General features: G+C 45.9%; 4 protein-coding genes across 8 annotated transcripts; all 4 read right to left on the bottom strand.

The window, feature by feature from the left end:
• Window positions 1–6,493: 6,493 nt before the first annotated feature.
• Window positions 6,494–8,863, bottom strand: ptrh1 (peptidyl-tRNA hydrolase 1 homolog). Of its 5 annotated transcripts, none has more exons than XM_037482381.2 (6): window positions 8,713–8,863; window positions 8,156–8,278; window positions 7,379–7,598; window positions 7,167–7,266; window positions 6,908–6,953; window positions 6,494–6,817 (listed from the first exon to the last, which is right to left on the bottom strand). In XM_037482381.2, the coding sequence occupies exons 2-6, from the start codon at window positions 8,255–8,257 to the stop codon at window positions 6,593–6,595; spliced, it is 693 nt and encodes a 230-aa protein (XP_037338278.1). In that variant the 5' UTR covers window positions 8,258–8,278; window positions 8,713–8,863; the 3' UTR covers window positions 6,494–6,592. The 5 variants fall into 5 exon arrangements, 4 of the variants coding, with proteins under 4 accessions (XP_037338278.1, XP_037338279.1, XP_037338277.2 ...); XM_037482382.2 differs by having other exon boundaries at window positions 8,156–8,275; XM_037482380.2 differs by having other exon boundaries at window positions 8,156–8,863.
• A 395-nt stretch (window positions 8,864–9,258) lies between these two features.
• On the bottom strand, window positions 9,259–11,023 carry LOC119224889 (natterin-3-like). The gene is made up of 2 exons (XM_037482344.2): window positions 10,896–11,023; window positions 9,259–10,680 (listed from the first exon to the last, which is right to left on the bottom strand). The coding sequence occupies exons 1-2, from the start codon at window positions 10,993–10,995 to the stop codon at window positions 9,587–9,589; spliced, it is 1,194 nt and encodes a 397-aa protein (XP_037338241.2). The 5' UTR covers window positions 10,996–11,023; the 3' UTR covers window positions 9,259–9,586.
• A 2,496-nt stretch (window positions 11,024–13,519) lies between these two features.
• Window positions 13,520–14,958, bottom strand: LOC119224890 (natterin-3-like). Its single transcript, XM_062562242.1, has 2 exons — window positions 14,811–14,958; window positions 13,520–14,685 (listed from the first exon to the last, which is right to left on the bottom strand). The coding sequence occupies exons 1-2, from the start codon at window positions 14,902–14,904 to the stop codon at window positions 13,598–13,600; spliced, it is 1,182 nt and encodes a 393-aa protein (XP_062418226.1). The 5' UTR covers window positions 14,905–14,958; the 3' UTR covers window positions 13,520–13,597.
• Window positions 14,959–18,392: 3,434 nt separating this feature from the next.
• LOC119224891 (natterin-3-like) lies at window positions 18,393–21,252 on the bottom strand. Its single transcript, XM_062562285.1, has 2 exons — window positions 21,172–21,252; window positions 18,393–20,396 (listed from the first exon to the last, which is right to left on the bottom strand). The coding sequence occupies exon 2, from the start codon at window positions 20,392–20,394 to the stop codon at window positions 19,306–19,308; it is 1,089 nt and encodes a 362-aa protein (XP_062418269.1). The 5' UTR covers window positions 20,395–20,396; window positions 21,172–21,252; the 3' UTR covers window positions 18,393–19,305.
• Window positions 21,253–21,516: the final 264 nt, after the last annotated feature.

Here is a 21,516-nt window from a genome sequence, read left to right as displayed (position 1 = left end):
GGGGGGGAGGCAGGCTGACCTTGGCCTCTGCTCCGTGGTCAGATGGGCTGCGAAGGCCATAAAGGAGGAGGAGGATGAAGAGGAGGATAAAGGCCTCTCGCTCTGTTCAAACCGATTTGATTAATGACTAAACACACACACACAAACACACACACACACACACACACACAGACCCCGGTTGACCCCTCTGAGGCCGCTGCTCAAACAAGTGGCCCCGGGGTCTTTGGCGTGGTCACTTTCCCAACGCCTCTGATTGACGAGCGATTCCTTTCCCACCGCAAATTATGCTAATAACGCCGAAAGAGGCCGCAGCCCTGCAGCTGCTCTGCCCCTCGGCCTTCTGGGTGATTTTAAAAAGACGAGAGTCTACTTGGTCAGTCAATCTTTTAACTTGAGACGCATGCATGTTTGTATCACTGTAGTGTCTCCTTTTTGTAAATTAGCATTTCTGCTAACTCCTCTGTTCATGTCAAGCTTCATTTCAGATATTGTGTGTTTAATAGCACCACTAGCTGCTATCATCACCAGCTGCTAGCACCACCAGCTGCATATCACTAGCTGCTAGCACCACTAGCTGCTAGCACCACCAGCTGCATATCACTAGCTGCTAGCACCACTAGCTGCTAGCATCACCAGCTGCATATCACTAGCTGCTAGCACCACCAGCTGCATATCACTAGCTGCTAGCACCACTAGCTGCTAGCATCACCAGCTGCTATCCACTGCTAGAAGTATTCAGTCTTTATAAAAATAAATTCCTCATAGTAAAAAGATCGTTACGTTGATTAAGAGATTGTTGTTTGTATTATTTTTCACAGGAAGAGAAAGACGTGTCGCTTGTGTCCAAAACGTCTCTGTTGTGTCCACGTAGAATGAAAGACCAAAGTTTGACCGTTTGACCTGCTCCTCATTTGCATTTCAGTGTTAATAAAAAAATATTGCAAATTTCGGGACTCGACCGCCTCCAAACCAGTGTCATTGACCTCGGCTTGGCCTCGCCGTGTGTGATGATGAGTTATGAGTCACGAAGACATCCTTAAACGACGCCTCAAACAAGCAGGAGCACGCGATTGGCCGGGAGGGAGGAGGAGGCTGTGATGTCATAGCGGCCCGACTGGACCGCAGCTGGTGCTGAATATTGGTGCAGTGTGTGTGTGTGTGTCAATGTGTGTGTGTGTGTGCGTGTGTGTGTGTGTGTGTGTGTGTGTGTGTGTGTGTGTGTGTGTGTGTGTGAGAGGGTGAACCCATTGCAGCTTGGCTCGCTCTCAGTGGCGAGTCGCCTCGAGCGGTACCCATGGACAGAAAACAACACTCACACAAACACACACATACACAGAAACGCACTTGTGCACACAAACACACACCAATGGCGTCCTCGCTCGTGGTTAATCGAGGCGCCGCGCTGGTGGAGCCAGAAGGTCATTTTCCAGCGACAGACCCTGGTGCAGGTTTCCTGTGAGATGCTGCTGTGTGTGATGGTGGAGGAGGGAGGGAGGAAGGGAAGGGAAGGAGGGAAGGAGGGAAGGAGGAAGGAGGAAGGCAGGTTGTGATGTGATGCCTCCTCCTCCCCCACATCCGGTCCCCCTCCCTTTATGTCCCCCTCCATCACTCGTGTCGTCTTTGCTTTGCGACGGCGTGTCATGGTGTCACGTGACTTGTGTGGTGGGTGGGAGGAGGGAGATGAGGAGGAAGATGAGGAAGAAGAGGAAGTGAGTGACCTGGACAGAACGCAGCAGGACAAGACAACGGCTTCCAACATGGAGGCCAAAACAGGAAGTGGAAACTGGGTTTATGAACGATTTTAACGCTGCGTAGACATCGGTAATCACATTTACTCCCCCCCCCCCCCCCCACACCCCCACACCCTCCCTCCTTCAGACGAGGAAGAAGAAGAGGAAGAGGAAGCATGATGTTAAAACACACAGCAGCGCCGCAGGGCAGCGTTGACCTCGACGAGGTTAAATGGCCGTAACGTCATTTAATGGTCTCCTCCAGACTCTCACTCGCCAATACCATCAATACAGATCAATACGGATCGGATCAATACGATCGATACCGATCAATACGGATCGGATCAATACGATCGATACCGATCAATACGGTCTGGCGGCCAGGGAAGGGACTGAAGAAGAGGGTCAGAGCTCGATCAGAATCTATTTTAGAGTTTGAATATAAAGGACTGAATCTCATCTTCACACACACACACAGACACACACACACACAGACACACACACACACACACACACATTTTGTATACAACAAACACAAATATGTGTACATATAAAATGTGTTTTGTTGATATTTCGTTTGATTGATTGAAAAGCTTAAATATTGGTTCCCAACCTCTGGCTCAGGGCCCTCAGAGGGACACACACTGGCTTAGTGAGTTACTGAATAATTCTTTCTTCTCTTAATGTTCAAGCCTTTTGGAAAATAAAAAACTATGTTTTAAACTTTGTTTTAAACTTTCTGCTCATTTGTTTTTTTTTACTTTTATCTTTTTGTTTTTCTAGTGATATAAAAGTAAAAAAGCGATAACCTCTTCAATAAGAAATATGAAACAACAACCGGTATTTTGACATAATTATTTAAATCCATACTTTGAAATGATATTCATGTTTTTAAACTCTTTGGGGAATGAAACCCAAATTCTTCATCATTTTTTGGGGATCATTTAGTTAAATGAGAGCAGCTTTAAGGTGGAACGCTCCTCTCTTCACGGTGGTGCGTTCACTGGCACTCCGTCAACAGGAAACCTCCCTTGGGGTGGTTGGAGTTTATTTGGATCCACCGAGCTGCTCCTCGAGTTTCCGCCCCGGTCTGAGGCCGCGGTGTCAAAATCAAACAGACCCCCGTCTGCAAAGCGGAGGAGGCCGAAGTCAGCGAGAAGGTTTACTGCCGAACCTTCAGGTTCCTGCTTCACAACGACTCCAAACACCATCTAACATCTTCAGGAAGTTGTTTTACTTCAAATATATTTAAACTAAATTTGAAAAGAAACGTAAAACCCGGAATGTCAATACGACACGTGTGTTTAAACGTGTTCAACATTTTAAATATCAATCAAGGTATTTCTTTTTCAGTCATAAACTGAATTTTAGTTTTTTCTGAAAACAGATGAAGCAATTAATTTTCAGAGAAAAATAAAAAAAGTCGAAGTTGAAACTTTTAAAAATCCTAAACATGCGTCATGTTTCCACAAAGAACGAAAAAAAGAAATGCAATAATTCAGTTATTTTTAAGCATTTAACCTGCTCTTTCTAGAAATGCACATGCACAATTAACCAAAAAATAAACATGAAACAAAAATAAAAGCTGATTGATTCTTTATTATTTAATAACAGTAGAATCGGCACCAACGAGTCGCTCTTTATCGGCTTGTAATGGAATCTTTTCCTTCTTTATCAAAGGATCCAAGGCTTCAAAAACAGGCCACGGTTTGTTAAACAAAATTAAAATGATACATTCCTGGAGAATTATGCTAATTTTAATCCCCAAAAAGGAGGCAACAGAAGCTCCCCAGGGGAGCGAAGTGAACTAACTGTTCATCCCGGTGATCGGCAGAAGCCCAAAGTGCGTTAAAAACACCCATGGACCGGTAGGTCCGAGGGAAGGATGCTCATGTGCTTCAGGAGGAGATGCACGTGGCTTCCGGCGGAAGAGGAGCGACCAGCAACAGATGTCCAGGCCCAATTCTCGGGTTTGACTTTGAGATTTCACAAGAATTGCGTTTGGACAATCAGCAGCTGGAGCTCAGCGGCACGCGGGCATCGATCCGCGGATCCATGTCCACACACAGGCCTCTTCATCCATCAGCCTCCTCCTCATCTTCATCAGGAACAGTCCAATCTGAGGAAACAACTTTTGCAAAACAAGAAGCGGGAGCCGGGAATCAGAGGAGCGTCTGCACCTGTTAGGACGCCCCCCCCCCCCTCCAAAAAAAAATACAACCTCCAGAGAAACAAGGAAAAAGATGCAAATACCGTCTGGCTGCACCAAGCACACGGTGTGTGTGCGTGTCGGAGAGGGGGGGGGGGGTGTGGGGGTGCAGGTCGCGTGGCGGTGCTCCTGCTCCTCCGCGTGTACTTCCAGAAGCAGTTTGTGCTCCTGCGGGAGGACGGCGGGGATGAAGCGGAGGCTGGACGCTTCTCTCCCCGCCCTCCTGGATGGTTGCCGGGAGGGATTTGGGTGTGAGGGGGGGGGGGGTTAGCCGGTCCCCTTCTGTCCGCTCCCGGTGTCCTCCTCCTCCTCCTCCTCCTCCTCCTCCTCCTCCTCCAGACCTCCCCCCGCTGGCCGATCTTAGGGGTCTTTTTCCTCCCACAATGAGCCCCGGTGCGTCCGTGTCATCGCCCCGGGGGGACGGAGTGGGGACGGTCCGCTCGTGGTACTGACTCACACATTCACACGCGCACGCGCACGCAATCACACCGCGGGAGGGGGGGGGGGGTCCATTGTGCAAGAAGAGGAGAAGAAGAAGAAGTAATGAATCTGCACTGAGAGAGAGGACCAGCACCTCTTAAAGACACAACGGGCTTATTTTTCTATTTCTCTCTCCTTTTTTACTCTTTCGTCATTTTCAATTACAATCAAAACCCTGTTACCCCCCCCCACACACACACACACACACACGCACACACACACACACACTCGGAGGTGAAATAACCACAATAAACAAAGTCGCATTCATTAATTTAAAATAAACTCACACGAACGAAATTCATTTAAAAATAAACCTTTTAATTATTCGTTTAAAACCAAACAATGTTAAAACAAGACATTCTTGTTTAATTATTTCATATTTATTTCAAGTATTTTTATTTGACTGTTTCAACACTAAAGTACTTTATTTTGTTTCATGTCAGCATTGAACAGAAAAGTATTTTTTATAGTTCAGGTAATGTGAATTTAAATCCTTTCCATGTGATGTGATAGAAAGATCCAGACTTTGATCTCATTTGTTTAAATTAGATAATTCGTTTTCTTTTCATAAAATCATGTATAAAGAATAAAAAAATCCTTTAAAACCAAATGTCCTGAGAACTCTTTATTACACTAATTATATAATCAATATACCACGTGATCATAACAAAAAAATGAGCTGGACTAAACTGTCAAATCAATTAACAAGATACATTAAATTCAACAATTAGGATTTTTATCTTCTGCTCGTTTTTACAGGTTTAAAAATAACCAAATATTGCTGAAAAAACAACAAATAAAAAGGTCAAATGAAACAACTTAAGAACGCAGCAGAAATGAAAACATTATTAAGCTCTTCTGGTGATTTAGTCGTATATATAATTGAATTTGTTTCTCGTTTGTTTTCAGGTTGAATTAAAGGGCCTCGCTCTGCATGAGCTTCACCTGCAGATCTTCTCATCTTTCAATAGACACACATGAGGAGTAACTTTTGTTATTAAATCTACATCCTGTGATCTCAGGATGAACTACTTCCTGCGTTGGAGAAGAACACGTGAGGAACCCTGAAGACGGAGCTTTGGACCCTCAGGAGAACATCATGATAACATGTGACATGGAGTCAGGTGGTGGAAGCAGAAATTACCCAGCAGGCTTTGGGGCTGTTTGTTACAGCAGGACTCCGTCAGTGAGCTCCCCTCCGCTTGGTGAGCACGACTGTGGGAAGACCCCCCACCAGGCCGCCAGGGAGGGGGGGGGCTAAGGTTGGAGGTCCCATTCCTGAATACCCTTTAGGGTCCAGGTGTCCAGTCGACCTTTGACCTCCTGCCGCGCGGTGAAGCTCGCTGACCGGCGAGGAGGAGGTGCTGGGAAAGAGGGGGGGCGTTAAGAGTGTGTGTGTGAAGGGGTTCCCTTTGAGCCCCCCCTCCCCTCCTCGTGTCCACAAGTGTGTCCCCTGCAGCCTTTGTGACTGAGGGACAGAAGGCCTCGGACAATGTCCGCCTCCCTTTTGTTTTCTTCCTGGAGCTCTCGGCCTCCTTTCTACCAGCCGGCCTCTTTCCGCTGTTTTATATGCTCTTTTCTTGAGGAGGGGGGGGGGGGCGGGTTTGGTGCCCCCCCCCCCCCCTCCCGCTCCGGTACCCTCTGCTGAGTGAGAGAAAGCACAGCGCCTCTGGACTGGAAGCAACTCATTAAAGGCGCCTAATTGATGAAGAGTGGAATTGGTGGGGGACAATTGGGAAAAGAGGAGGGGGGGGGGTCGATACGTTGTTGTGTGGTTTTTTTTAGCCAAAAAAGCCACAATCGAGGATGAGATGAGGAGGATGAGGAGAGGAAGATGAGATGGGAACTTCTATGTCTCTAGTGTGCATCCTTGTGGCCTTCAGCAGCCTTCGTAACCTTCTGCTCCTCCAACCTCCACAGAGGCCGAACCTAAAGGTCAGTGACGTGGGAACGGGACAGACGCAGAGGAAGGGAAGGATGCTTCCTTGAGGATGCAGCCTAGCGTCCAAAGCTTGTGTTTTGTTCACTAAAGAGGAGAAATTGAGCCTTTTGTTGTAAAAGAGACAATTAGAGATTTCAGTCCCTTTAATTCATGGAGAACAAACATTCGAGTCGTTGAACAAATCCCAGTTTGCTGCACAGAGGAGACTTTTATTCTGAAACCGCTCGGTCTTCACGTCGTGCTGCGCTCCCTCCCGCCCCCTGCTGGCGAGGAGGAGGAGGAGGAGGAGGAGGAGGAAGGAGGAGGGGCGAGCTGGGCGAGGAGGAGGTCCACGCTCTGCGCCAGAACGGACTCCAGGACCTTCCTCTCCTCCGAGGAGAAGCGGCCCAGGACGTGGCGCTCCACCGGCGTCTTCCCCTGCGGGCGGCCAATCCCGACGCGGAGGCGGAGCATCACCTGGAGGGGGGGGGGGGACTTTTAAACCGCTTCTCAAACCAGCCGCGCCGGTTCTCGTAAATGGATCTGATTTAACTGCTTTACACTCACATCCGTCTGCAGACAGTCGACACAGGAGCGGACGCCGTTGTGACCTCTGAGAGACGACAAGGGGTCAAAGGTCACTTCACACTTCCTCACTGGAACTTTTAAACAGTTGAGACATTTTATTGCACAAAATGTGCAATGTCAAACAGCTTTTGTCACAAAGGACACTTAGAAACTTCAGCAAGGAACCTTTATGAGATAAAAAGGACCCAGAAAAGCAACCTGGGAACAGGAAGCAGGAAGCAGGAAGCAGGAAACCCACCTGGCACTTCCTCCGTGCTTGATGACCACTTTCCCCAGAGGCTTGTCCAGCTCATCGTGGACCAGCACGATGTCTTCGGGTTTGATACCAAATTTACCAGCTGGGGGGCACGAAGGCAGAGTTCAGGTCACATGACATCTGGAGTCTTTTCACAGTTATTTACAGTCTATTTACAGGCCTCAGGAGGACAACGACAACAACGATGACCTCACCGGCTTTGGCCACCGACACGCCGTTGACGTTCATCAGCAGCCGCGGGCGGAGCAGCACCACGTGCGTCCGCTCCACCTCCGACACCACCACCTCGCCGGAGACGCGCCCGTCGCCGCGCCAACGGTCGGCCGCCCCGAGCCGGGCGGCGAGCGCGCCGAGCACCGCCATGCCGACGCTGTGCCGCGTGCCCTCCATGCCCACGTTGCCCAGCCCCACCACCTGCATGTTAGATATATAATATGTATATAATATATATAATATAATATATAATATGTATACAACACACAGAGGAGGAACTTACGACAGAAATGAAAACATTATTAAGCTCTTCTGGTGATTTAGTCGTATATATAAATATATATAGATGTATATATCTTTACGTTTCTTTAACGTGTGTGTTCTTCGACTACATTTTGAGAACTTCAGTATTTTCCAAGTTCCCAAAGTCTGGCACAAATTTGTTTTTCATGTTTTCCAGTTCTTTTTCATCTGTTAAATGAAATATTTACAATAAAATGCATAAATATTTTGTTCCAGCCGTTTTTCAGTAGTCTGAATAGAACGTTATTATTCTCACAGATTCAAAGAAACACTTCAACACGCTGAAGCAGGAACAAACAGGAGAGGGAGGGGCTGGTACCCCTGGTGCTGATGGTGCTGATGGTGCTGATGGTACTGATGGTGCTGATGGTGCTGATGGTACTGATCCACACATTGTGTTGTGGATCTGAATCCGTGGGGGGTGGATACAGATGCGGGGGGGGTCTCTCACTCACCAGCTTCCGGCGGCCCTCCGTGTGCAGCTCCGCCTCGCCGCCCATCGCGAACGGCTCGCTCAGCAGAACCCGGTTCAGGATTCTGGTGAAGAGTCGCCGCATCGTGCCGAAGCTCAGCAGCTTCTTGAGGAGGAGAGAAAGATACCGGCACGAGGCACCGAACACGGGGACGTCTTTAGATCGGCCCACGAGGGGACGGCCAGCTGGTGTCGTTAGAGTCACATTTGAGACTTTTACACCACGATTTAGCGACATGAAACGAGGCTTCCGGTCAGAAAAGCATCACTTGATTTAAAACGTGAATGGATTCATCATCTGAAGTCCGAGCCGCAGAGGAGGAGCCGTTTGTCTTGTTGGTGGTTCACAGTGTATTTGTATTGAAAGTCGTTAACATGCTAGCCGGCTACGGTTAGCTTGCTGTAGCTTGTTGGCTAACTGAAAGACAACAACAACAACAACTACAACAACAACAGCAGCAGCTAATTACGTCCAAACCGGCGCGACGGACAGACACGTCGATGACAAATAAACCGTTTAAAATGAGCGTAGAGTCTCACGTGAGGTCACATCAGCGGCTCGTCCTGCCCACGCGCTTCCACGTCAAAGAGGTTCAGACAGCAGCTGTGAGCCGGTCTGTGCTGCTGCGGCGCTGCAGCGCCCCCGGCGGGGCGGCAGGGAACTGCACCGCACACATCCGCCTTACTCTATCATATACAGTATATATACTGTATAAATATAAATATATATATATACAGGCTAAACCTGATGTTTAATATATGACAATATATGACATACAGGTTTACATGGTTTAATGGTTTTAATTCAGAATGACTGAATTAAATAAATATCTATTCAAATGAAAACCTTATTTTGTTTCTATTAATCTTGTATTTGTATTTGTAATTGTCTAGTATAGTAGTTGTTGTTTTTTCAGGTTATTATTTCCCTGTTATATTGATCTTTTTGTTGTTTTAAATAGAAGCAATTAATGAATATTGACACATGTTATATATTCAGAAACGTGTACTTCAACGAAATGATAGTTATTACAATATAATAATAAATATCAAAGATTGACTTTGAAAGGGACAAGTTATTTATTTTGTTGTCTTTCAATGTAATTATGAAAACATTAATGCCATATATTTGGAACCATGTGTTCAAGGGGTTGAATAAATAATCAAAAAATACCTTTCATCAGGAGTCCTAAAATATCCCAGTTAAAGAAAGGACAACAAACAGAAACCATGTTTTTTTTGTCTGACGATGAAGAATTGATGGGATTTAAAAAATAAGTACATTCGTGTAAGTAAATAACTGTTCATTCTGAATTTAACTGTCCACAGAAAAGAAACACCTTTATGTTCATGATAGGATTTTATTTTGAAAACCAAATTATGTTCCAACTTTTCAAGTCCACCGGACCGGCGGTCAGCCTCCAGTCGGCGCGCAGGGAGTGGCGTCCGCCACCGGCTGGCACCTCTCCACCACGGCGTTGATCTCGCCGACGTTCACGCCGTCGTAGCTGCCCGTGATGTAGGTCCAGCGCGTGTCCCCCTTGTGGTTGGTCCGGCTCAGCCTGCCGGTGAAGGGGATGTCGGCCGTCATCTTCCTGCCGTCCATCCTCACGGCGCACGAGTGGTTGGGCGGCACCAGCAGCTCCACGGACACAACGTGGTGGATGGATTCCACCACGCTGGTTCCCTCCGAGAAGGTCACCGTCTGCTCCTTGGTGAAGTCCACCGTCCCGGGGCCCAGGATGGGCACCTTGGCCTGCATGGTGGAGACGGAGCCGTTGCGGGTCTCCCTGCCGATGTCCCAGGTCTTCCCCACCGAGCTGGTCTTCTCCAGCCGCACCGTCTTGGCCACGTCCCGGCACTCCAGGTTGGTGACCGCGGCGAGCTGCAGGGCCTCGGGGGGGTGGTGGAAGAGCTCCATCCGGTCGACGCCGTACTCCACGTGAGAGACGTGCTGGCTGTAGGTGTCCCGGTTGACGGCCAGGACCTGGTAGCTCTTGTACCAGTACTCGTCGCCCTGCCAGGGCAGGAAGAAGGCCTTGTGCTGGGGCACCACCTTGCCCAGGCCGTACTTGTTCTTGCCCACGAAGATGTCGGCGCCCGGGCAGGTCCTGACGGCGTAGCCGGGCACCGAGCCGTACGACCCCTCGACCCACTCCAGGAACTCGAAGTGGTCCACGTTGACCAGCATGTCGAAGGTGGCGGAGGCGTACTCCTTCTCGGCGTACGGGTAGCGGCAGAGGCCCCCCCCGCCCGGCGAGTAGAAGCCCGACTGGCAGTTGACCTTGCACACGTAGTCGGTGCGTTCGGCGTAGCCGTTGAAGATGGCCACGGCGCCGTTGGGCAGTTGGCCGCTCCACGCCACCCACTTGAGGTTGGCGTGTTCGCCGAACACTGGGGGGGGGGAGCGCCAGGACGGCACGGCTACTGGGGTCTTCCTGACATTGGGCGGCCGGGCGGCTTCCCGGGACGGGACGACGTCTTCCAGCGCGGCGTTCAGCCTCGGCTCTGCAGCGACAGGACGACGGGGAGACGTCGCGGCGTGAATACTTCAAAATAAAAGCCTGGAATCCGAGCGTGAATACTTCAAAATAAAAGCCTGGAATCCGAGCGTGGCGTTCCACCGAGGCTCAGGGGAACGCCACCTCGCTCGAGGTGGCGTTCCCCTGAGCCTCGATGGAACGCTTCTGACCTCAGCATGACCTCAGCAACTTCATTTTTACCTGAGCGGTCCGGGCGCGGCGCCCTGCCGGGGTCGCTCTGCAGCGCCGGGCTGCACAGCTGCAGCACCGCCAAGAGGACAGCGACGCACCACCCGAACATCTGGAGACACGCAGGAAGGACACGCAGCGTCAAACAAGTCGAAGGGTGGAGGCACCAGGCGGAGGTGTGAGGGCGGAGGGGGGGGGGCGCTGGCGTTTGGCACCAACATATTTAATTCAAAGGTACATTTTACTGATGAATTACTCGTTTAGTTTAGTTCATTCGAGGAGCATTGAAGGAGAAGCAGGAACCAGGATGTTTGGACCCTTCCCGGATGTCACAAAAGGTTAGAAGCCACGTAATGCTCATATTTATTAAAGATTACAAAATAAGCTTTTTTATGAATGGGTTACAAACTGCTTTGTATCAATAAAACGTGTTTGAAGTGAAATAATCTGCATTTACGGTTGAGGGATTTCTACCAATTTTACACGACAGTTGACCAGTAAATAATTCTATTAAAATATTCAAATGAGGATCATCTCACTTAAAAACATGCAGAAAATGCAGATGATTTCACAGAAAGAAAGAATGAATTTGTGATAAAGAAATATGTTTATATCTTAAAGTGAATCTGCACTTTGTTCCAAACACAAACACTTCTTCTCCATCACATCACGTATTTACATCATTTGATTCTAATAGAGAGACTTTAGTTGTTTTATTTCAAACTAACAACAACATTTAGTTAAGTAGAATATGTTTAATAACTAAGTAATGCTGTAAACCACGTGCAATGATTCAATATAATAAACACAAATGGTGTCGCTGCATTAAATGAATAAAAATGTACAGTTTAGACAATTATTACATTACAACTTGATGCGTCATAATATCTTAAGACGTCTTAATAATAGCACTTAACAATACAATAAATGATTATTTTTTCCAGCGTGAAGTAATAGATTTTAATGATTTGCATATTTTGCACCTTTGATTCTGATCATCAATCATTTCGTAGAAATCAGGGAGAGAAAAGTTGTCATTGGGACACAGAGAAGCAGCTTTTACCTCGACAGATTCCTCCTGCAGTGACGCCGCCTGCAGCCGGGGGCGAGTTTTTAAACCTCGCCGGGGGGGGGGGTGAAAAGGGGGGGGTCATGACCTTCAACAGCTTTTTAGATCATTTTAAAGAATATTTTGTTCATTTATGGGTTGAATAAAAATCGATTCTTCTATAACAAACTATAAAGATACACAATAAAGAACACAGTAATAATAGTAGTTTATAAACCTCGGTAAATACATATGAATACGGTTGTTTATCATTGATTGATTGTAAAGAATCAATAACATAAGTGAGTTAAATATCGACTGAATAACATCGTTTGAGAGAGGACCGCCCCCCCCCCCCCCCTCAAAAAAGGCTTAGATCGGTTCAGTCCGCTCTGCTGCCCCCCCATGGAAGCTCATCCAGATCATCTGTAGAGGCTCAGAGCTCCAAACAGCTGATGAAGGTGAACGTGTTTCTTCCACTCTGACCTTCTTTGTCCTGGATACGTACCGCAGTAAAAGGTTTATGATGAAGATAAGAGGATACTTTATTGATCCCTTAGATGCTGTGCATTCACTCTTTCATTCCCCTTAAGGTGCCTGGTAGATAAATTGGCGTGGACTTGGGGCCTGGTATCTCTGCGGGGCGATAGAGGTCCAAAGTGTCTTCGTCCTCTGATGGCAAGATACTGTAAAGTTTAGATAAGGAGACACGTTGTGCACGCACGGCGTGATCGTGGAGATGTCACGGCCATCCGGAGTCTGAATGAGTGAAACAAACGGCGTGAAGGTCGCATCCATCCGCCAATAAGACGCTCCGGCTGCGCGGCGCCGTCCTGCGTCGTGATGCGGAAGTGTGGATGTCGCTGATATTTCACACAAAAGAGCCCTCGTGTGGAAAGAGTTTCATGCGTCTCACTCTTCAGTTGCTGCTGGAGCCATACACAGTATATATATACAGTATATATATATATATATATATATATATACTGGAGCATTCTGGCTTTAAAGAAATAAACTGGACAACACGTCGAGTGAGACACGGCTGTGCTTTGGGCTGAATGCTAAGCTCGGCACGCTATAGACATGGTACAGACATGTTTATCTGTAGGGGAAACCAGAGGTCAACAGATGATCCTCTCTGAGGTCAGAGGTCATGAGCAGGAGGTCAGACACCAGCACACAGACTCTTGCTCCCCAGAGGGAGCTGTTACATCAGGTGACTCAGCCAGTCCCCCTAAAACTGGAGCTATTCAAACTTTCTGAATATTCCTTTATTTATGACAAGTTAACTCATAACTGTGGCTTTGTATTCGCGAGACGATTCATTAGGTCAGTAAAAATGTAGTGAAAGTGAATATTGACGTTTGTGTGCAAACCCCTTTAACTTATTGTGCATCTACATTTCTTTTCATTATTTATTCACATGCGTTTTTTTTGTACTACTTAATTTGAGCAACTAGCTGAGACAAAATATACACACACACACACACACACACACACACACACACACACACACACACACACACACACACACACACACACACACACACACTCACTCACACACACACACTGAGACACACAAGACGTCTTTGGCATTATGTTTTTGTTTTTATTGCTTTTGACATCAGATCTGACAGACGTGTTTTCGGGTTCCTCCATCAGTCTCTCAGGCGCACGGCAGCGCGTCGGCCACCGGCTCGCAGCGGTCCACCACGGCCCGGACCTCTCCGATCTGGATCCCGTCGTACTTCCCTGAGACGGACGTCCACTGGGTCTCTCCGTTGCGGTAGGTGCGGCTGAGGCGAGCCGTGTACGGGATGTCCGCTTTCATCTTGCGCCCCTCCATGCGGACCCTGCAGGAGTGGTTCGGCGGGACGGAGAGCTCCACGGACACGGAGTGGCTGATGGACTCCACCACCGTGGTTCCCCTGGAGAACTGCAGCGTCTTCTCTGCGCCCAGCTCGATGCCCCCGGAGCCGATGAAGGGGATCTTGGCGGAGATGCTGCCGGTGATGCCCAGCATGGTGGATCGGCCTATGTTCCAGGTGGTCTCCACGTCGGTCGTCTTTGAGATGGTGACCGTCTTCACCACCGTCTGGCACTCGTTGTTGGTGACCCCGGAGATGCGCATGGTCTCGGGAGGATACTGGAAGAGGGCGACCTCGTCGATGGCGTACTTGACGTCGGTGATGTGCTGGCTGTAGGCGTCCCTGTTGATGGTCAGGACCTGGTACTTCTTGTACCAATACTCGTCTCCCTCCCAAGGCAGGAAGAAGGCCTCGAACTGAGGAACGACCTTCCCCAGGCCGTACTTGTTCTTCCCGACGTAGATGCCGACCCCCGGGCAGGTCCTGACTGAATACTGCGGCACTGAACCGTACGAACCCTCCTTCCACTCCAGGAACTCAAAGTTGTCTTTGTTGGCCAGGATCTCGAACTCGGAGGTGAGGTACTCGCTCTCCCCGTAGGGGTAGCGGCAGTAGGGGCCCAGGCTTGGGTTGTAGAAGCCGGCCTCGCACTTGTACTTGCAGACGTAGTCGGTGCGTTCGGTGTAGCCGTTGTAGATGGCGACGGCGCCGTTGGGCACGGAGCCGCCCCAGCTCAGCCACTCCAGGTTGACGTTGTCGGCGAACAGGAAGGAGGAAGGTAGGTCCTGCTGCTGCTCCAGCTCGGCGGGAGTCCAAGGACCCGCTGCCGCCTGGTGACCCGTCGGTTGGGGCACCTTACCCTCCAGCTCGGGGTTCAGGAGGGAGGCTGTACAAAGGAGAGAAAAGGATGAAACGCTCATGTGATCTTCTCAGCAGGGGTCAGAGGACTCGACAGGTGAAACGAGGCAGCCATCGGTATCGATGAACGTCACACAAACATGGCCGGAGTACCTCTTCTGTGCTGTGAGCTCTTGTTCACGATGTCCTGCAGACTGGCGGAGGTCAGAGCCAGCAGGGCCGGCAGCAACACCACGGAGAGCTTCATCTGTGGACGAGACGCCAAAAGACCTTCTGTGAGATCAACGCGGGGAAGAACGATCTGCCAAACATCTTCCATTTGACCCTTGTACCCTGATCAGGGACCCCAATCAACGTCTTCAAAACCACCTTCAGGCTAAACAGGTCCACATCTTTTTATAGACAATATTAAAAACGAAAGGTATCTGTAACCGTGCTACAAGTCCACTCCTTCAATTTGGATAATAACATATAATAACTTATGTAGTCATCAGTTTAAAACACATTAGTACACATTGATGAAAATACTAAAAAAAAATACTAAATTACAATTAATGTCATCAATCATTTGTTCATAAATAAGTGGAGCACAGATTCAACTAAGATCAACTTAAAGTGATCTTTCTTTAGACAATAAACGATTTCCACATTTAATGAAGTCAAGTCAAGAAACTGTAAGAGACGTCAGAATCCACATTGATTGGTGGGGTTAATGCCGTCCTAATGACGCCTGATTGAGTGATGGTGAACAGACACTGAACAGCACTCACCTTTCCAGTCGCTGCACTGAGTCCACTCGGCTCGTCACCTCCAGGTTTATACCTGCGGCTTTATGACCCGACCATAAAGACGGCCGCGCACTGCGAATAAATAGACCTCCATATTCATTTTTCTGCATTGAGTAAAATGAGTCCGTCCAACATCAACTATCAAACTCACAGACTGGAGTGTGTTTCCTTATGCTAAGATCTGGTCTACAAAGACAACAAATCCCTTTAACCTCCGTAGAATCGAGAGTGGGGTCACATTTTGAAGGAACATCTCTTCTACAGTTGGCACCATCTTGTTCTTATAAACGGTGATGGAGACGAACCCCTCAACCATCTGAGCCAGTCGGGCAAGATGAAAAACATCTCCTCCATCAGTGCAGTTCAATAAATACTCTTCATCTGACCACAGAGAGCCTTCACATCTTCTGCCAAAAACTCAAGACTCACCTCTTTAAACTCTACCTTGACTAAAACAACAACTGTAGCACTAACTAACTGTAGCACTTAAGCTGTACTTAATGATGGCTCTTAGCTGCTCATTTGATGAAATTGTACTTCCTTGTTTCTTGTTCTTCTGAGTATGTATCTCTATGGTTGAAATGCACTTATTGTATTTGGATAAAAACGGTAGATGAATGACATGTGATGTAATGTAATATGACGGGCGCTGTTGGAGCAGCACAGTCTTTTCCAGGTTGATTTCCAGTTGGTGCGCTGATGTCTGTCGTCAGATAAAGTGTCTGAAGGTTTGGAGGAATGTGGAACTGACTGCAGCACCGTACATAACAACCTAGAACATAAAAAGGAGGATTTTGACGACAGAGACTTTCTGGTGTTTCTGTGACAATGAAAAGAATTAGTGCACAGCAATAGAAGGAAACCCACAAGTTGTAAAACTCAAGGTTGTTGATGTCAGTTGAAAAAATGCACGATTCTCTGAATGATGTGTGAACAATGAAGCTGTGAAGTACACCACAATGTGTATTTTGGATGTTTTTTTCCTACTAGACATAAAACTACAGATAATTCTGGCTTTAGCGTTGTGTTGTGTTCACGCGGACCTCACGGCCCATTATAAAACCACTGAGGATAAGATCCAGGATTATTAACGAGTAGAGGAACACGCTGATTAGACCACAACTTATCAGTGACCTTCAGTGGTCACGTGTCTTCTGTCCTTCAGAACAACGTAAAAATCGCCTCATACGAACAAACGTATCAGCATTTGTGGTCATGATGTCACAGCTCTCTTGAGTTTACCGTTATTTCTACAACTCTGATTTTTCTCTGATAAAGAGATTTGAACAAATACTTCTTTGTCACAAAAAACATTCATGAAGTTTGGTTCTTTTATGACTTTATTAACAGAAAAAGTGACAAAATCTGCTGGGTCAAAAATATACAAACAGCAACATGAATTAGCAATTTTGGTGACAATTATAATATGGCTCATATGATACAAACACCAAGATGTGAAAGTCAAAGGAGCTCAGCATGTTCTCAATGGGATTTAAGTCAGGACTTTGGGAAGGCCAGTCTAAAACCCTATTTCTAGCCTGATTTAGCTGTTCTATTACCACTATTGATGATGTGTGTTTGAGGTCATTGTCCTGTTGGAAAACCCAAGTGCCCCCAAGACCCAACACAATAAACTCCAACCAGCAGCTCCTACTCATATGCTTATTTCAACAAAATGTATTTCACTTTCTCTTCAAGTGACACAAATATCATTAAACTTTAAGTTTATGAAGAATTTATGTTTGAATCTCTACATTCAAATAGATGTGTGGTTAAACTTGTATCTGTTAGTATGTGTTAAGATGTCATTTTTCACCATTACTGCACAGTGGGAAAAATTATTGGTTCTTTACTGCCACCTGCTGGATATCTCAGATACTTCTTGGTTTTCATTAAGAGAGAGTTCTCCTCGACAAACCTTTTCTATCTTTATATAAGAAAAGAAATAAGCAAGATAAAATTCATACATTACATTCTTACATTACACTTTGGAACGAATGAGAACATGTTTAAAGATTTCCAAACTCATTCAAGCAGTTTTCAGTTTTATAAATCCATCGGTGTATGTGCATAGAAAAGAAACACTAATGTAAATAAAAGAACAAATAAATAATCTGTCGTGGGATAGATTGATGAACAAAACAAATGTATTTAAAATGCGATTTAAATAACACAAGAGCTACATACACAACAAAATGTTAAAAGTGTAAAAAGTTAAAGGTAAATGAGACTTGGCTTGGTTATGGCTTCTACAAAAGAAGAATAGTAATGAAAAGATACATGTGATATTTGTTGTCAGTGATCTTGCACTTGGGTCCATTGATTTAAAGAATTATATAATTAGGATTTGTTCATGCTGATGGGAAGCTAATTAATAGGTAATTCACTTTGGTTTCACTATGAAAATATATCTTTACCTACAATTCCATTTATTCATCTGTGGTTTGTGGTTGAGTATCAGCCCTCGAGGAAGAGTGGACGGCTAAGAGAGTCCCATTGACTCTACTTCTGTGTAGTGACCAGCAGGGGGCGACTCCTCTGCTCCCATAGACGTCTATGAGGAAATGACTCTACTTCTGTGTAGTGACCAGCAGGGGGCGACTCCTCTGCTCCCATAGACGTCTATGAGGAAATGAGTCTACTTCTCTCTTGATTTATTCCCTCAGTAAACATTGTAAACATAAGTTTCTCCTTCATCAATGGGTATTCATTCATAATAGACATGATATTAATATTTATTTTTGTATTTTACTTTGTGGAGAAACAACAACATTTGATATTTGTATATATTTTTTAGCATTAACGATCTTGAATGTAACGTGCACGCTGAATATTTAAGTGACTTTGACACAGACTTAGTTTGAAAGGAATTTTATTTAATACATAAGAAATGCATTTTAAATGTCAATTTATTATGATTGATAAAGTTGAGTAGTTAAATGCCAAGTTGTTATACATGTGTTTTCTTTTAAGCCTTATTAAGACAAATAATACATGAAGCAGGTACATTCTGTAGCTTTGTTACAATGTTACGTCTGATCAACATACAATTGATCATCCATTGAAACTCATTGATCCTGTAACACGAGTTACCAATCTCACACTATTCTTAGTTAAATCCCCTTAATTTTTTCCTCTGACGTGCGGCGTTTCCCCTTTAACTTCCCGTAAGGCAGAGAAAGACTTCTAGCGAGATTTCCAAGTGGGAAGCCTGAGAAGTGTATGAGACTCAGCGTGTCCGTAGTGGAGTCACCTCACGTGGCCCAGGGGTCACCGGAGTCCGCTGCTCGGACCCCTCGCCGGAGGTCGGTGGGTCTCAATGAAAAAACGTTTCAAAAAATCTTCAAAGGCTCAGAGCAAACTCTGTTTTAATCACTTTAGAACAAAAACTCAAGTTACAGAGAAAAATTATAATAAAATGTCTTAGAATCCATAAAAAAAGTCTGGAGATCTTAATCTACAGCTTCTCTCACCGTCTAGCAAAAAGCAAGAACAAGAACCCACAAACCCCCTGGTTCCCTGGTCGAACTGTCCCTTTCATAATACCAGAAAGCACCGAGAAGGAAAACAACCTTCATATCTCAAAACACATATGCACATATGTCAATAAGGATGACTTTATACCTCTTATAATACCTAGGTTAAGCCTAGGTAAATCTACAGAGCATCTCTTTTATATGTACTCCAAAATATGGCTGATTATATTATTAAGTATTTAGTCCTACTTATAAGATCAATACATAGGTACTTCGAATCAATGTGTCCCCTCTTTCTATCTTAAACCCTTATTTGTTCGTCCTTAAGTCATATAGCAACATTATACATTTAGCATATCATGCTATGCTCTCAACAATCCTCTTTCAGGGACAGAGCGTGGGATGAGGTACCGGCACACAGGAATCCACCGTAGCCCGAACTTCTGCCATTTGGACACCTTTGTAGATCCCAGAAATGGACATCCATTTGGTCTCCCCATTGTTGTAGGTGCGGCTGAGGCGTGCAGTGAAAGGGATGTCTGCCTTAAACTTATTCCCCACCAAACTGATACTACAGGAGTGGTTTGGTGGGACATTGTGCTGAACCGTAACACTGTGGGTGGTTGACTCGGTATAAGTTGTCCCATGTGCAAGTTGAAAGGTTGTCTCTACGCCAACCTCGATATTTCCTGATCCAAATACGGGAATTCCAGCTGTAATGGTAACCTTGGCGCTTGATGTAACAGAAAAGCTGGTGTCCCACCTTTCCTCCACTTGGATCATCTTTGAGAGGGTAGCGGTCAGTATCACTGTCTGGCAGGCCTTGTTGGTTAATTCAGACTTCTCCAAGGCCTGTGGAGGATACTCAATGGGTTTGATCCCATCAGTCTCATACTGGACATCTGAGATGTGCTCGCTGTTTATTTTTCTGCTAAAGGTCAGAACCTGATAGTCCTTGTACCAATACTCAGAACCTTTCCAGGGAAGGAAGAAAGCCTTATTTTTAACATCTAGCTTTCCAAGACCATACTTGTTCTTTCCAACATATACGTCAGAGTTGCAGGGGCTGACTGAGTTCTGAGGAACTGAGCCATAGGAGCCTTCCTCCCATTCCAAAATCTCAAAGTTGTTTTCATTCACCAGGATGAAAAACGAGTAGCCAAGATACTCTTTTGCGTTATAGGAGTAGTGGCAGGAAGGAGTTGAATCCATGCCTGGGCTGTAGAAGCCAGGGATACAACCATACTGACAAACATAGTCGGTGCGTCCAACATAGCCGTTGTAGATTGACACTGCTCCATCGGGGACATAGCCTTCGAAGGGCTGCCATTTTAAGGCGGTTTGATCAAAGTTGGCTGATGAATCCCGGCGGGACTTGATTTCAATATTTAAAGTAGTGGGAAGAGCTTGATCTGTCGATGCATCCTCAGTGATATTAGGAATCCTGTCCATCAGACTTGGGTCCAACAACATGACTATATAAAGGCAGGAAAGAAGGCACATATAGGAACAAAATTTAGGTGTAAATTTATTCCATTTACATATCCTTTTGAATATTGTACTAAAGATACACTGTTCATCTTGCGTTTTCTCTTCTGTTATCGTTGTTTTCATGCAGGTGCAGAACTTAAATATCACTATAAAATTGAAGGAGCTGCAAGACTCCTGCTGGAGGAGGAGCAAAAGCCCTGACACTCCCTCTGGTTCAGAGGATTATTATTTTTAACATTTTAGGTATAGATGGTTGTTTAGTTCTAAGTTCGACTACAGTTCAGGACCCTTTTCTGCATGTCACCCTCCCTATTGCATCTGCTGCCAAAAAAACTGAGGTAATAAAAGACCCATAAGAAAATATCTGAAAAAGAATAAATATTTGGTTGATCCTAATCAGGACTGATGTTGGTTAAAGCATTAACTTGGGACGTGGAAAGTCACACAGTAGTTTAAATCAGTCTTGGTCAAGGGTATGTCTTTACCGATAAAGAGTTTTTGTTCATCTGACTATTCACAACAAATAGCAATGCAGAAAAATATATTTTCGTTGCTAAGCACTGAAACATTCCAGACTTTGATGCCCCCCACTCACACCCCAAACAGAAAATTGACAGAGTACTGTATTATGTTAACTGGCATTTGGAGGGTGACAATTCCAGAAATGTGATAGTTATGATCAGGACTGATAAATACTTCATGTTCTTATGGCAGTTTTTAGATGCAGCCCACGTATAAAAGTGATTGTACTCATTCTACCTGGTTTGTCGTCCTTCTCACAGCTGAAGAAACCTCCTGCAGTCAGAGCTGGCAGCACCAACAGCAGCAACACCGACAGCTTCATCTACAGATGAAACAAGCCACTCATTTACCATTACAGTTACCTTTCAAAATAAAGGTAATTTGATGAATTATGCATTTTTTGTCAATTTCATATATTTTATACAAAACGTAATCACAATGTCCAAAATGTCCGGTGATCCGAGGGTCAGGCGGTCAGATGGGCAACAGATGGGATCAGATGCAAGGAAACCAAAGACGTGCGGAACCCCACAACTGACGGTTTGAGTGATTGTAGTAAAAAGGCTGGTATAAATACTCAAG

The sequence above is a fragment of the Pungitius pungitius genome, chromosome 5, assembly GCF_949316345.1.
Source record: "Pungitius pungitius chromosome 5, fPunPun2.1, whole genome shotgun sequence".
Lineage (NCBI taxonomy): Eukaryota > Metazoa > Chordata > Actinopteri > Perciformes > Gasterosteidae > Pungitius > Pungitius pungitius.
The sequence above is the reverse complement of the archived record's forward strand: the minus strand, read 5'-3'. Positions and strand labels throughout refer to the sequence as shown.